We start from the raw sequence: 14470 nt of genomic DNA on the forward strand, positions 1-14470 counted from the left end.
TTACACTTTATCTGCAATTTCACGAACTTTCCACATGATCGCAGATCAATAGAATCTTCTCCAACTGTAAAATTGTGGGTCAGATTTGGAATGGCCAATGTCTGACCATGAACACGCCGGCTGTTTTGGCTCACCAAAGGCAATCAACGTGATTCATTGAATTAAGCAAAATTTGACTATTTTCAATTTGCAGGAATATAGCTATCAGAGATCATATGGAAAATGAAAAATTAGATAAACCTCACAAATCACGGTATATATCAGAGAAAGGAATATTACGAAAGCGCTAATGCATCTTCTGTGTGGGTGCTTCCAACACCACAGGGAAGAGTTTCTGGTAAACTGACATCATCACATAATTTTTTAGGCAAATTACTGAAATTACTGTCATGTTTTGTTACTTTTTATCCAAATTAAAAACGTCTTACAAATCTGCGCCAGAGTCATGCAAACAAGATAATTCATTCGTGAGAAACATTATTAAAAATGGTAATTTTGCTATGACGTAATATTTGTGATAGAATTTTCCGTGAATAAATAGAGCCAACCTTGACTTGGTGGTGGCCTTTGAAGTAAAAGTGGATCTAGGAAGGGAATTCTCTGTTCTCTGCTGCTGTTCTCTGCTGTTCTGATAGCAGTCAAAGTGCAAACAAGTGGTTGAAAACTCGTTTTGTATTTTTTTATGATTATTTGTAGGTTTTGAATGATTTTTTCCTTTTCGGCAGTGGTTGGCGAATGTCATTGAGTAAAGTTTTCAACAAACCGGGGGAAAACTTCATTTGGTAGCAAATGGTTTTGCGAAATAAACGCGTCTGCTACGTTTTGCTGACGCACAAAAAAAATGAATCATGAATGATGTTTATTGGCGCCTTCAACCCCGTTGCTTCAACCTGTAAGAATCTTGGCTTCAACCTGCCTGTTGTTAATCAACCTAAGGTTCATTTTCTATTTGTCCTCATTAGCCCATATAGTCCTTACTCCTCACAGCCCTCATGGCTCATAGGGTATCTGGTGTCATCATAACTTGAAACTTGAATTGTCTGGAGGGCTGTTCACGGGCCATTGATGTGTGTGGTGTGGCCGCACACAAGATATAAGCTATTACCCTAATAATGGTAAGCTCTGTCTGCTGCCTCCATACGCCATCCTTCAGCCGGTGGACGGATACAGCACACAGACTGCCATGGATCTAGCCCATAGGGATTGTTAATCTACACAGCCTGGGATATCTTACCAACTACCATCCCCTATACCCATGTCTGCTGCACATACTGCACACACCACACCCATTAATTTGCAGCGCCATTGAACAGCCCTCATGGTGGTGCAATTCTATAGAGCCTTGGTGCAACCCTTGGCATCATCTAGCCTAGAAGTGTTTGTGTTGTTCTCTATATCATATATGTATTTTAATAGTTTCTGAAAGTTGAGGAAAATGAAAAAATCAACAGACACCAGCACCTCACCTACTGACCTAGTTATTCTGAAACATAACCTGAATGCCCTTCATCTATATTTGCATTTAAAACATCAAATGTAATACCTATTTTTATTTACTCAGTGAAAATGAATATAAATGCCTCTCTCACTATCTCCCCCTCTCTTACACTGTTCTCTCTCCTCTTTTTCACTCTATCCTCTAACAATCTTTCATTGCCCTCTTCCCTTGTATTCCATCTCTATCTCATTCTCTTTTCTTTATCATTCACCACTCTTGTGACCGCTTCACTATTCTGATTCTCTCTCTCTCTCTCTCTTCCTCTCTCTCTCTCTCTCTCTCTCTCTATCTCTCTCTCTCTCTCTCTCTCTCATCCTCTCTCTCTCTCTCTCTCTCTCTCTCTTCTCTCTCTCTCTCTCCCCTCATCCCTCTCCCTCTCCCTCTCCCTCTCCCTCTCCCTCTCCCTCTCCCTCTCCCCTCTCCCTCTCCCTCTCCCTCTCCCTCTCCCTCTCCCTCTCCCTCTCCCTCTCCCTCTCTCCTCTCTCTCCCTCTCCCTCTCCCTCTCCCTCTCCCTCTCCCTCTCCCTTTCCCTCTCCCTTTCCCTTTCTCTCTCTCTCCCTCCTCTCTCTCTCTTTCTCTCTCTCCCATGGTTTCTTTCCCTTGTGTCCCTCTCTGTCTCTCTCCTCTCTAACCCTCTTCTCTCCATGTTTCCCTTTGCTCTTTCTCTATCTTTGCTCTCCTCTCTCCCCTCTGAAGATGACTAAGTTCTCTGTTGAGTATGATTTTTTGATGCACCTATGTTTTACCAGGCTGCACAGCTCATGTGAAGTAGGTATTTAAGTAACTTTCTCAGGACCATCACTAAGTAGCAATGGTTGTGACCATTGGCTTTGAGGGTTCAGCAAACAAGATTGGAATTGGAATTATTAGAGATGGTGAAGTGCTGTCCAACCCACGCCGCACCTACATCACACCTCCTGGTGAAGGTAGGTATGTTTCTGGTCATTAGAAATGTGTATATTTGACTCATTTGTCATCACTGCTTGTGTGTTACTTAACCATTCTGGCTTGTATTGAATATTTTGTAGAACACATGACATGTTTGAATACTTGATAAGACAAAGGTGCAGTGGATAAGTAATCTTTATTAGATGGTTGCTTGATGGGCTTTGTGACTTGATTGTTGACATTGACTGATGATCTGTGTCAGGGTTTCAGCCAAGTGCCACTGCCAGGCACCACCAGGCCCATGTACTTGATGTTCTGCAGGAGGCTTTGGACATAGCCAAGGTATCTCTCAGTTAGATATATTTCTGCCTAATTAAAATCAGTGTCTCGTCTGTGGCATTATGCATGGCTTGTTTGAATCTGTTCAGGTGATAACATACACCTGCTAACTTTTCACCATACAGCTCTTCCTCTAGCCAGCATCACGTCCCTCTGATCAGGCCACCCCCTCACTCCCCGCTCCCTCCACAGATCACCCCTGACCAGATAGACGCCGTGTGCTACACCAAAGGTCCCGGCATGGGCGCGCCACTGGTGTCAGTGGCAGTGGTGGCGCGCACAGTGGCGCAGCTCTGGCAGAAACCCATCATCGGCGTCAACCACTGTATCGGCCACATCGAGATGGCACGGCTCATCACCGGCGCAGACGACCCGACCGTGCTGTACGTCAGCGGCGGTAACACCCAGGTGCGGATGGTGCCGCCGGGACGGGCTCTGGATCCTCGTTTGCGGGTCTCGGCAGTGTGCAACGGAGGGTGGGTATGAGTGCGATGGAGATTAAATGAGGCTTAGAATAAAGCATGGTTTTGCGTCTTCGGCGGCTGATTTGGGCAAACCGTGATGCTTTTGAGGTAGGTAGGCGAACCATTTCCTTTTCATGAAATATATCGAAACAAATTGCAACAAATGTTTCTGCTTGAAATATGTCAATGTGAAGGTCTATCCTGATTCCTGACCGACCCCTCCTGTGTCCCTGTATGTACAGGTGATCGCCTACTCGGAGCGCAGGTACCAGATTTTCGGTGAGACAATCGACATGGCCATCGGCAACTGCTTCGACCGGCTGGCCAGGCTGTTGAAACTCTCCAACGATCCCAGTCCCGGCTACAACATCGAACAAATGGCCAAACGGTGCGTTACTCGTGAACTTTTGAAGAGCCATGGGAGTTTCGAGCGAATTACCGCGCGAGCGTCTGTAAGCACGCCGCTGTTTTGCACTGTTACGTGTGAAAGCAGGTATCTGGCATTTTATTTTCTTAAGTGTAGGTTTTCTGCGACAAAGTGTATCCCAATGCTTGTTTTTCGGGCTCAACGATGTTTTTATTTTTCGTTCTACCTTCATGCTCAATCGTTCGTCAATCAATATTTCCTTGTCTTTGAGATTTATGTCCTTTGAAACTTGAAAGACATATTTCTTCTGAATTAGTTCCCTGCTCTATTTACTCTGACCACCACATCTTGCTCCCCAGGGGTCAGCGCCTAGTGCGGTTTCCGTACGTTGTTAAGGGCATGGACGTGTCGTTCAGTGGGATGTTGTCGTTTATCGAGGAGCGGTTAGACAAGTGGCTGGCCGGCGAGTACACCCCAGAGGACATCTGCTTCTCGCTGCAGGAGACCGCCTTCGCCATGCTGGTGGAGACCACAGGTGGGTCTAACCTGCCGTGTTTGTCGCCATGATTGGATCTGGGCTCTTGGTCCGTTCAAGATCCGTAATTTATCATGTAAATTACTGAAAGCATGGTTGGCGAATCGTTGAAGGCTTTCTATCTGGTCCAAAATCGCTGACTAAAAAATAGAAATATGTAGAATAATTTTAGAGTGAGTGGTCCCGGTGCCCTTCGTTTGTTACCCATCGATCTGATCTGACTCCCCATGTTCGGCAGAGCGTGCCATGGCGCACACGGGCAGCCAGGAGGCGCTGATCTCTGACCGCTACTTCTGTTCTACAGAGCGTGCCATGGCGCACATGGGTAGCCAGGAGGCGCTGATCTCTGACCGCTACTTGATACTTCTGTTTGGCAGAGCGTGCCATGGCGCACACGGGCAGCCAGGAGGTGCTGATCTGTGGCGGCGTCGGCTGCAACCTGCGTCTCCAGGAGATGATGCGGATTATGTGTGAGGAGCGCGGCGCCAAGGTGTTCGCCACTGACGAACGGTGAGGGCTCGAGAGGACGAACGGTGAGGGTTTGCCGCGGACGAATGGTTCGTGCCCTCTGATAACAATGCCCACTCGGGGGGAAACAAGCTTGAAGAGTGTATGGTTACCGGCTGGAGCGTGGTTAAAGTGGACACAGCGAGAGAAGAGATCGTTCGCTGGAAAATTGTTGGCTTTCTTACCGATTCTGAAATAAGCCATGACTAGATTGGTCACGAATGTAGACTTTACTTCACACACTGATGGTATCGCGTTACCTTAGACAGTCTGTCGCCCACTAGCGCCCTCTGGTCACTAAACCACCGCCAACAGAATACCCCCACGACGAGTTCCGACACCTGTCCCGTTTTCACCAGGTTCTGTATCGACAACGGTGCCATGATCGCTCAGGCCGGCTACGTCATGTTCAAGTCCGGCGTCACCACTCCTCTGGAGGACACCTTCTGTACTCAGAGGTGAGAGCTCGGGCGTTTCGGACGGGAAGTGGAGATCTTTGAGATGAAAATGTGGGTGAGATAACACAGGAATTATTCACTCGTTATGTGGCCCGTAAGCTGATTGATGGCAGCCTCGCGAATTCCCTACGATCTTATTCATTTGTTTTGATTCGTTCACGTTTCCTGTCGTTTTCTTTGATTGAGGAATTTGCTACGGTATTCGGTATGAAGAGGTCCATGGAAACAATGACCAGCATTTTGAAACGTTTAAGTGTAACTATGCAACTTCAATTCTACTCTGCCGGAGTAATAGCTTAGGACGTTGGACTCGACACAGCCAAACCCTGATTCAGGGCTTACAGCCCCTCCTCGACTGGTGAATTGTCTGACTCTAGTTAACCTCGTCGCCCCTCCCCACACCCCTCTCGCCGCCAGGTATCGAACAGACGCCGTCGAGGTGACATGGAGAGACCCGTAGTCACGCTGTTCAGTGTTCTGCTGACAGCAGCCTCATCAGACCATCGTACGACCCGGCCTGAAACTGCCCAGTCGGGTCACCTGTTATCACACCGCAATACACATGTGAGTCATACGGTGGTGTTTGTGTTCGAAGTTGTGGCATCGCCTAGGTCTGGCGACGTTATTGAGGTTATAGAGATAGAGTTATAGAAATTGGGCGACTGACATTGCTCTCAACAAGAACAAAACAAACAAACGTGATATTGTTGGCTAAACAGATGGGTGCCCCAGATGCCCAGGTCATCACCATCTAATTTATAATGAAACCATGGCAATTGCATCCAAACAGAGTCTTTGGATAACTTTTTCCATTAACTCATCGGTCACTTACGTATACGTTATATTCATACACGTCGTCAGATAAAACACATGCACGCATTACGCGGGCACTGAATAGCCACGTTTACACGTCATTGGCACTGTGTTATGGCCGAATTCTCTCGGCCGGAACGGAGTTAGCTGGCGGCCTTTCATCCCTCCCCCTGCCCACCCCATCCAGCCCAGACCCTAACACATGTTCTTCGGACCGGTCGTCGCCCGATCTCATCCCTCATGACACATAAGCACCTGTGTCACGGTTTCAGGTTGTCCGATTCTATCCCCCTCACATGACACATAAACCACTTGTGTCACAGCTTGGCCTCTGTACAGTCAGTTTGTCCGTGACCTCCAATATGACACAATATGACACTCCGGCTGCGGTTTAGCCGGTGTCACGGTCAGTTTGTACTGCTCCCGGTTCGCGCGAGCATCACAGTTCCCAGCCTTAACACCACTTCTCACCATTCTTCGGCGACATCTTACAGCGTTCGCTGCTCCGCACGACTGTCGTTTGTCCTTCGTCTGCCACCTATTCACAGGCGCCAGGTTGTCAATCTTGCGGCACGACATTCACATTTGACCTGGCACGGTGACGCGGCGCATATAACACGATCAGACTCGGCTTTTCAGGAGATGGGAATGTCCTCATCAACTCTGTGCTCCTTCATTGCACGCTGCGATCTCCGCGCCATGTCACTTTGCGAGGACTTTGAGTTCCGCTGCCTTTACGGATTGATTCCCGCGTCTGGCAGGGTCTACATTCCGCACCAGATCGATCATCGAGCCCTCTTTCCGATCTCCATCACAAAACGACACTGGGCTGCTGTCCGTACTCCGGTCGACCCAGGTCCGCCGGTTTCATTTCGGCGCGCCAGCGGTGTGGCGGCTACTTGAGCACGTTCCCCGGGTCGTCGCCGTACGCCATGAGCGCCTCGTCCAGCTCTGCGTCCGGTATCTCCTCGTTATCGTCCTCGGAGCACCGGAGACACCTGCGGGGACGCGGGGAGGGGTCACGCGACGGTGTCTGAGCACGGGGGCCAGTCAGGGGAGAGGACAGAAGGACACAGCTTTCAGTGCCATGGTTTATGGCGCAATGGTTGTAAGTTCAAACGGACGTCTTATTTTGCGCTGAAGCTGTAAAACTCCGTGGCAAAATGCTTTTCAACTTACGAGAAAAAGGGGGTTTATTATGCATTACGCTTAGAAATTGTGGCCATTGGAGGCTGCAGCTTCTTGCAACCACGTGAGGTCTGCCCGTTTGGTGCTGAATGATTGCCTTCGTGGCCGGTTATTATCGTATTACTAAGTTCCTTAGTTAAAGTTCATTAGATAAGAGCATGAAGAGCAAAGCGACCTTTCCCACATACCTTCATGTAAGCGCCCACGAGTCCATGGTTACCGTCCCCTGGAAGCCAGCTGCAAGTCGCGGTCATGCGGAAGTGTCCCCGCCGTCCATCACAATAGCAGCATCCTGGGCACCTGTGCCGTCTGTGCAGCATTAGCCATTACAAGCCTGACCCCGCCAGCTGTTTGGTACTCGGATCCCGAGAAACCCACCACCACCTGTGGGCCCTTAGTGCGGTGGTAGGCTTTATATGCAGATAAACTCATGATACAGGTCACGATTGAATGCATTTACAACATTGGTCGATCATCCTTGCACTTACTATGCGCCATGCATGCAGTTAAAAATTCAGGTATGTGAATTCAGTCCGTTCCAGTGGCATAAATTGCAGCCTACATCATCTGCTTTCTACATTCGCTGGAACAAGCAAAAGCATGATACATCCGTAATTGCTTCCTGAGATGAATTTTTCGGCAGCAGGATGCCGTCTTCCGTATATACCTAGGCCTAAATGCAAAGCTTGAGTACAGTCGAAGAACAGTCAACAAATATTTTACACAAATATCGCACAATGTACATCGCAAAAGTCACAATGCACATCGATTGTCGCTTGCTGATAACTTGCCATTTTTATGCGTCATTCTGTCACCAATTAGGACAATAAATATACTGGATTACAGTCAAGTTTGGTTTCTCCTTAAAACGAACAGGAGCGTCATCAAAGTCAGAATAAATCGTAATAAAAACAGAGCAGAATGAAACTAGATGTGGCCCGCACGTCTGAGCCAGACATCCAACACGACCGCACTCAGCTTGCTTCGAATTCACTGCCGGTGTTTTTATCTCAACCACAAACGTTCTCCTGAGATCACTCTTTGGCCTCGGCTTCCTAACAGACCTGGTACCGAATCTCAGCCACCGGTCACATATCAGTGTTCCTTCAGCCGTGCAGGCGCCATCGGCGGCGGTGCGTCTCCATCCCTGAGCCGAGTTCCTGAATTCGCTGAATTTCCTGCACATTTGTCCGTCCCTGAGCGATCCGCGCACCGGGCCGATCCGAGCTGAGCCGTTCGGCTGTCGGCGCCTGCGCAGTGCGTCTGTCCGTCTCACACCTCTGTCATCTCGGCCATCAGCACCTGGTCCAGCTGGTCGTCGCTGAGCTCACCCTCGTCATGCAGCATGTCCTCGATCCCGTCGCTGCAGCCGAGACACCTGCAGAGGAGCGGAGGGAGCGGAACAGGGGTGTGGGTAACCCCGACAATAGCGAAAACGGGCACCGAGGGTCCGCAACCGCACCAGCAGATCGCATGCGTGTTTGACAAAGCGGTTCAAGTTAGCTGAAGCACATTAGTGTTTGCGTGAGAAGGGAGCATTTATTTGCATCCGGCGCGTTCCCAATTTCCGAATGAAGCGGGAAACCTTTTGATAGTTACATGTGATATGTGATTTTGATAGTGTATGTGAGAAGAAGGTCACGTTAGTGATTCAGTGACAACCGGAGGCGGTTTGTCATGACTGCAAACCCAATTCCCTTTGCGCTCATGTGTAGTGTTGTTCACGTGGCCCGGTATAGCTACCGCACAGCGCGCTAATTCGTTATTTATCCATCACCTTCCATCTCTCTCTCTCTCGGTCATCGTACAATCCAGCTCAGTGTCTGACATTTGCACCGCCCTCCACTCCACCCCTCCGCTCGGCACATACCTGCTCTCGTTGATACCGAAGTTGATGCACGTGCTGCCGATGCACTCGCAGCAGCCGTTGTGGAACCAGCGCACGCTTCTGGCGCCCATGGTCTGGCACGAGAAGGAGCACTTGGCCCAGGAGCGGCACTGCGTCAGGTAGGCCACCGTGCAGTTGACGGTCACCTGCTGCGGCTCCGTGCCGCCCTCTGGCGCGCTCTCGTCCACTGACACTGGTAAAGAGAGGGAGAGGTGTGGGTGTAGACGGTGATGGTGAGCCCTAATAGGAAAATAATAAATCCACAGCACTGATCACTAACGAGGTCTTACGAGTTATATATGTAAAACAGTACCGCCCCGAGGCTCACCTATTCGGATTTGGTACTTGTGTCCAAAGTCGACGATCTGGTGGTCCACGGGAAACGTATAGCTGATCCAGCGCTGCTTGGGGTCGTGCTTGTTGGTCAGGGTGCTGAAGAGGCCGATCTCGGGGTCGTGGAACTCCTCCACCTCAGAGTGCATGGCCAGATCGGACCAGCTGCGCTCCGGCTTCGGGCACATCTCTGCAGTGTAGGGAGGGCAGGTGAATGATTAGTGAGCGAACAGCGCGGCGTGAGATCGAATCTCGGTGGCGCCGTACCTCTGTTTACACGGGGTGATAATCAAATGACAAAATTCGTGCGACTTATCCGTTTTTGACTCCTTTGATACGCGGCCAAACATGACTCAAGTGCATTTTGTATATAGTTATTAAAAAAAAAACATTGATGGGTTCATTAGGACACTGAAATGGCGATAAGTAGGTACGAGTAAGAGACCTCTTATCCCGCCGAGTGAATCAAAGCACAGAGGGCTATACATACAGCTAACCACCAAGGGTTGGCCGTCACAGCCCTATCTCTCTGAATCGTGGACAGCCTGGCGTGCTCAAGGTGTGCCGAGAGCCTGCGGAGCCGGCGCGGCCGATAGGGACCGCGTGCCGGGGAGCTGGCACAGCCCGGCGCCGGCCGTTTTTGCCGTGGCGCCGCAGACAGTACGGCGAACGGAAACCGGTTTGCGACGAACCAGTCGGCCTGCCTTCTCCCGGCCGGAATGTATAATCGCGTCTGGTCCCGAGAAGCCCATGGCCCGTCACGGAAGGCGGTGCTATACGCTCACTACAAAGGGGCAGGTAAACGGGGAACCTGTACGTCCCAAAAATAAGTGGCTGTCTTTTTAGAACATCAATCGCGTGCATACAACTATTCGGCGAGGCTGATTGATCTGTCTGTATCTATATTCTATAGTCATGTGTGCGATGCGTTTACTGTAGGTATGTATGTACTGCGGGAGAATTTCGCCTGGACAGATTGTCATGCCCGGTTTCTCGGAGCAAGTCTCAGCTCAGCTGGACTAAACTTGACGGGCCGTTTTGTCGAGACAATCGTCTTACACCAGATTCAGTAGGTGTCGTAACGACAGGACTACATACCCAGCTAACACCTTCGGTAGCGAAATAATTCAGGAGAAGGGTGACACAGGCCTGAGACTACGACCTTCCATCGCCCTGACCCCTCGAAAGGGCACTCACTGAAGCAATAGCAGCACTCCTCATACAAGTTGTCGAGGCACTCGGAGCACTCCTTGCAGCACGTGCAGTTGGACAGGTCGGTCATGTCGCACTTGCAGCTGCCGGTCAGCATGCACTTGGAGACGATACTGGCGCAGACGGCCTCGTTGCAGGCCAGTCCTGGTGTGGTCCACCACAGCGCGAGCAGGAGACACACGGCCGCCGACACAGTCCGCAGCGGCTCCTGAAAGGAGGGAGGGGAGGGTCAGCAGCTCCTATCGGGAGGAAAGGGAGCGTCAGCGGTTCCTGTGGGAGGGAGAGGAGGGGAGGGTCAGCGGACAGCGGTTCCACAGGAGGGAGAAGGTCAGAGACTCCTGATGGAGGGAGCGGGGGGGGGGGGCAGCGTCCAACGGCTACTACGGGGAGGAAGAGGAGAGGGAAGGGTCAGCACCTCCTGTAGAGACGGGGTTAGCGTAATATGCGGGAGGGGAGAGATTAGTGTCTCCCGAAGGATATGAAGCGAAGAGAACATCTCTAGGAGAAGTTCACAATTTAACGACCGACTTTGTGCATCCGATACTTTATCCTCCATACCACCTGAAGCGCCCACGGCAACCGCGCTGGCTGCGGTTTTGAAAGACCTTGGATCGCTGCCATTCTGATGTATCCCCATGTGCACCTGCACGGGGAGTGCTGCCCTCCCCCCCCCCCGCCCTTCCACAGCTGCAGAAGATGGGGTTTTCTCTGTGATCGCCGTGATGTGGCGCTGGCTGGAGCCGTGGCGCTGCGACTCTCCGCTCTACGTGACTTTCAGCTTAGCTCCTCAATCATTGGCGGCGACGCACGGAAATTGTTGCAATCACTGCTACACAAGAAGCATAATTTTGTCGGACACGATTGGGAACTTCCACTAATAGGTACTCGTTTTATTGTGTTGCATTTACATTTAACCCCTCATGAGGCCCGGACCTGTCCGCTTTTTACATATAACCCTCGCCCTTTCGACCCTAATTGAGCTGGCGATTCGCAAAAAAAAACATGCGCATTGCGCACCATTACAAGGCACTAGACGCAACGTCTGGCCTACGGCTCGGTGTTTAGTTGTTTTTTATTTGTTCTAGTCACGAATGGCTGAAGGTGTATTAAATCGCACCACACTGGTGGTCCAATCGTAGCGTATCGAGGCGAGAAAGAAGTTGTATGGCCTTATCTAACTGTTGGGCCACTTCGCGACATGCTTGAAGGACGTTCGAAAGGTCGTCAAAAATCACGAGTAACGTATTCCGGTCATTTTTAGGTCAGGTAAATGGTCATTGGTCAGATCACCAGTCACTAGAGAATCATCAAGGGACAAATTCTCTCGATTTCGTTAATTGGCAAATTTGTTAATAGCTCGGAAAGTAAAAGCTAGGTACAACATAGCGGAAAAAAAGCATTGGGTAGATCTTTTAAAGCTCCTTCACGAGCACGCCCTCAGCGCGTTGACCTAAGATCAACGACGCATGGTGACAGTTCTACAGTCAGTTCAAGTTGTAGTTCCCTAACCACCGTGTGTTTGCGTTAGCAATGACTTCCAGTTAGTGTGCAGTAGCAGATCCTATTCCCGCTTCACACTTTATGATTTAAATTCCATGTTTCGCCAGCACTACACGGGTACGATAAGTAGCGTAGCCAGTACCTACTGAATGATTAATGACAATGTAAGTGTGAAGATGACATGCCGTGTGGCCATCGGAGAATGCCAAGAATACCTATAGTGTGTAAACACGACCAGATTCACCTTCAGCCTGTGGAAAGTAGGCAGGTAATCTACGTTCTTTAGTGCACTGTGCCCGTCGCTGCAAGCTTTATGCCCGTATGACTGATAAATGTAATGTAATAAAAGACATGCCGTGAGCCGCTTTCAGTGTCGCTTTCTTTGTAGTTGCATGCTTTTGGCGGGCACCAGCAGTGAAGCATTTTAGCAGGGAGTGGACCGACCTTGGTATTTGTGTTGTTATTTTATGGAAATCGCTATGCAAAGTATACCTAAACAAGCATGCCATTTCAACGTCATATTATCAAGACATTGCGATTCTTCTGAAAGTGCACTTGCTAGATACTCACTTCTCAATGGTTCATTTTAATTGTTTACTTCGATGCTTTAATTTCAAAGCACGCTGCACGAGCTTCACGATGCTTTTGTCTCAGAATGCAGTGTCTCAGTACCATTCAGTTGCCGACCCTCGCGTTCAGTGCTACTGGCCTGTGTGTCGATGCAGTCTCCACGGATGGTTCTACTAAAAAGTCTGAAAGTTTGACGAGACACGCATGTCCAGTACATGCTTTAACACCGTTTAAACGAATAAGTAACATTTCCGCAGCGCACGATAAACGTTACGCAGAATGGGTCTCTTTGGTGCCCCCAAAACCTACCCACAACCATTTGGACAGGTGGTTGAGCCCCTACCTTAAATAAAAGAAAATAATTGTCATCCTTAGACGAATCATGATTTAATCCTGGTCAAAAGGATTTTACATTTATCTGTGTAAGACGGTGTGGCATGTTACCATAAGCTTTACTAATTCCTGTAGGAATAGGGAAACGAGTACAAATATGATCTTATATTAGAATTTGGTAAAATGCTCAAACGTTCCAGCGCTATCCGTTCCAATTTATTAGAGTAAGTAGTAAATTGTTAATTGAGTGACTACTTTTTTCGCGGCAATTAATGCGACATGGTGGCCGCTTGAGGAAAATTATCCATTGCACATGTGTCTTTTTATTTGAGTCCTGCCTGACCGGCACAAAAACACCTACATCCGCGATCATCTTTACCTAGGCAAGGTATGATGTAGCAAGGTTTAATGTACGATACTTATTTTAGCTATCCTTCTCAGACCGCCAAGCTGGGCAGTTAAGCACGAGAAAGTTAAATAATACAGGTATATAGGACAGGTAACAGTTAAACTGGGTATTATAGGTAGGTTGGATGAAGGTGTCCGGGAACGCTATCAACGCGTATGAATTGTCATGCCTACATTATTTTTATCATATGCATGCGTATAAGGATACATTGGTATACATTACATAGGTGTATGTAGTATCGATCGGAAAAAGTGCTTAACGCTGCTTTCCTGATGATGATTCAATTTCAACTTATCTGGAAGAGGCAAAACGATGATGCTTGATGATTTGTCCCATCTCTCATTCAAGTTTCTCGACGAATCCCGGAATGTTTCAATGCCCTTTAAGGGCTCTAAATGCCAAACGTGTGCTTTGTTTATTTCTTCCATGAGGTTTACCGGTGTCAAGCACTACCGATACTGAGTCCGTGTTAGTGCAGTGCTCGCGCAGACCACCCAGGGATTCCTGGGCCCCAGCGCGGGGTCCGCTCGGACCGGGCGGCGGGGACCACCGCGCCGGGCGGCCCCTGTCACCTGTCCGCCGCCGCCTCCCACCAAACGGCCGGACCGGCGCGGCCGCAAAAACCCGCGCTGATGCCTTCCGCGACACTCCCGGCCCCGCCCATCACACCTGTCACCTACCATGATGGTGCAGTGACGCTGCGTGCAGCTGGAACTCAGCACACACTCGCACTCACTCGCTGGCTCGCGCGCGCGCGGGATCGGCTGCCCGGTGCTGTCCGGATGCGCTCACAGTGTGCACTGACGGGCGCGCGATCAGCCGCTGTCCCCGCGCGAGCGGCCGGCCCCGGATTCAGACAACTATCGGCCCGGCCGCGGCCAGCGCGTCTCGACCCCATCGGCGCTCGTCGCTCGGTATGTGCGCCCGAAGCAGAGGATGGTTATCTGATGTTTTTTTTTTTCTAACGTAGGTTTGATGCATCGTATGTTTCTCTGTGTATTTCTTGCGCTGCTCCTACGTCAGGAAAGCGGATTTCGCTGTTTTATTTTTTATGATTTAGGTATATTTTACTTTTTGTTGTTTATGCCGCTACGATGCAAATAGGTTTTTATTTTCTTCATATTCACTATTTTAAACGGACCACCACGCGTGCTCAACTTCAGATCGT

At 49.6% G+C, this 14470-nt stretch overlaps 2 protein-coding genes across 12 annotated transcripts; one reads left to right on the forward strand and one right to left on the reverse strand.

Moving 5' to 3' along the window:
• The first annotated feature begins 830 nt into the window (after nt 1–830).
• Nucleotides 831–5630, forward strand: LOC122387797 (probable tRNA N6-adenosine threonylcarbamoyltransferase). 10 transcript variants are annotated; one of them, XM_043378271.1, is made up of 9 exons: nt 831–936; nt 2248–2424; nt 2649–2728; nt 2918–3133; nt 3432–3577; nt 3916–4091; nt 4469–4601; nt 4958–5056; nt 5474–5630. In XM_043378271.1, the coding sequence occupies exons 2-9, from the start codon at nt 2310–2312 to the stop codon at nt 5514–5516; spliced, it is 1008 nt and encodes a 335-aa protein (XP_043234206.1). In that variant the 5' UTR covers nt 831–936; nt 2248–2309; the 3' UTR covers nt 5517–5630. The 10 variants fall into 10 exon arrangements, with proteins under 10 accessions (XP_043234206.1, XP_043234204.1, XP_043234203.1 ...); XM_043378269.1 differs by having other exon boundaries at nt 831–892; XM_043378268.1 differs by having other exon boundaries at nt 842–1115.
• A 249-nt stretch (nt 5631–5879) lies between these two features.
• LOC122387799 (twisted gastrulation protein homolog 1-A-like) lies at nt 5880–14199 on the reverse strand. 2 transcript variants are annotated; one of them, XM_043378284.1, is made up of 5 exons: nt 13983–14130; nt 10476–10698; nt 9274–9468; nt 8928–9138; nt 5880–6867 (listed from the first exon to the last, which is right to left on the reverse strand). In XM_043378284.1, exons 1-5 carry the CDS (start codon nt 13983–13985, stop codon nt 6765–6767), a joined length of 735 nt encoding a protein of 244 aa, XP_043234219.1. In that variant the 5' UTR covers nt 13986–14130; the 3' UTR covers nt 5880–6764. The 2 variants fall into 2 exon arrangements, with proteins under 2 accessions (XP_043234219.1, XP_043234218.1); XM_043378283.1 differs by lacking the exon at nt 5880–6867 and adding an exon at nt 7492–8435 and having other exon boundaries at nt 13983–14199.
• Nucleotides 14200–14470: the final 271 nt, after the last annotated feature.

This window comes from Amphibalanus amphitrite, unplaced genomic scaffold (genome assembly GCF_019059575.1).
Source record: "Amphibalanus amphitrite isolate SeventyFive unplaced genomic scaffold, NRLGWU_Aamphi_draft 000299F_arrow, whole genome shotgun sequence".
In the NCBI taxonomy this organism is placed as follows: domain Eukaryota; kingdom Metazoa; phylum Arthropoda; class Thecostraca; order Balanomorpha; family Balanidae; genus Amphibalanus; species Amphibalanus amphitrite.

What these genes read in the sequence shown, in the direction of transcription:
- LOC122387799 (XM_043378283.1), bottom strand. An exon ending in CAAGTACCAAATCCGAATAG is followed by an intron (nt 9,139 to 9,273) that starts GTGAGCCTCGGG and finishes TCTCTTTACCAG; the next exon opens with TGTCAGTGGACGAGAGCGCG. An exon ending in TTCGGTATCAACGAGAGCAG is followed by an intron (nt 8,436 to 8,927) that starts GTATGTGCCGAG and finishes GCTCCTCTGCAG; the next exon opens with GTGTCTCGGCTGCAGCGACG.
- LOC122387797 (XM_043378271.1), top strand. Translation starts at nt 2,310, where the DNA reads ATGGTTGTGACCATTGGCTTTGAGGGTTCAGCAAACAAGATTGGAATT. An exon ending in AGGCTTTGGACATAGCCAAG is followed by an intron (nt 2,729 to 2,917) that starts GTATCTCTCAGT and finishes CTCCCTCCACAG; the next exon opens with ATCACCCCTGACCAGATAGA. An exon ending in GACACCTTCTGTACTCAGAG is followed by an intron (nt 5,057 to 5,473) that starts GTGAGAGCTCGG and finishes TCTCGCCGCCAG; the next exon opens with GTATCGAACAGACGCCGTCG.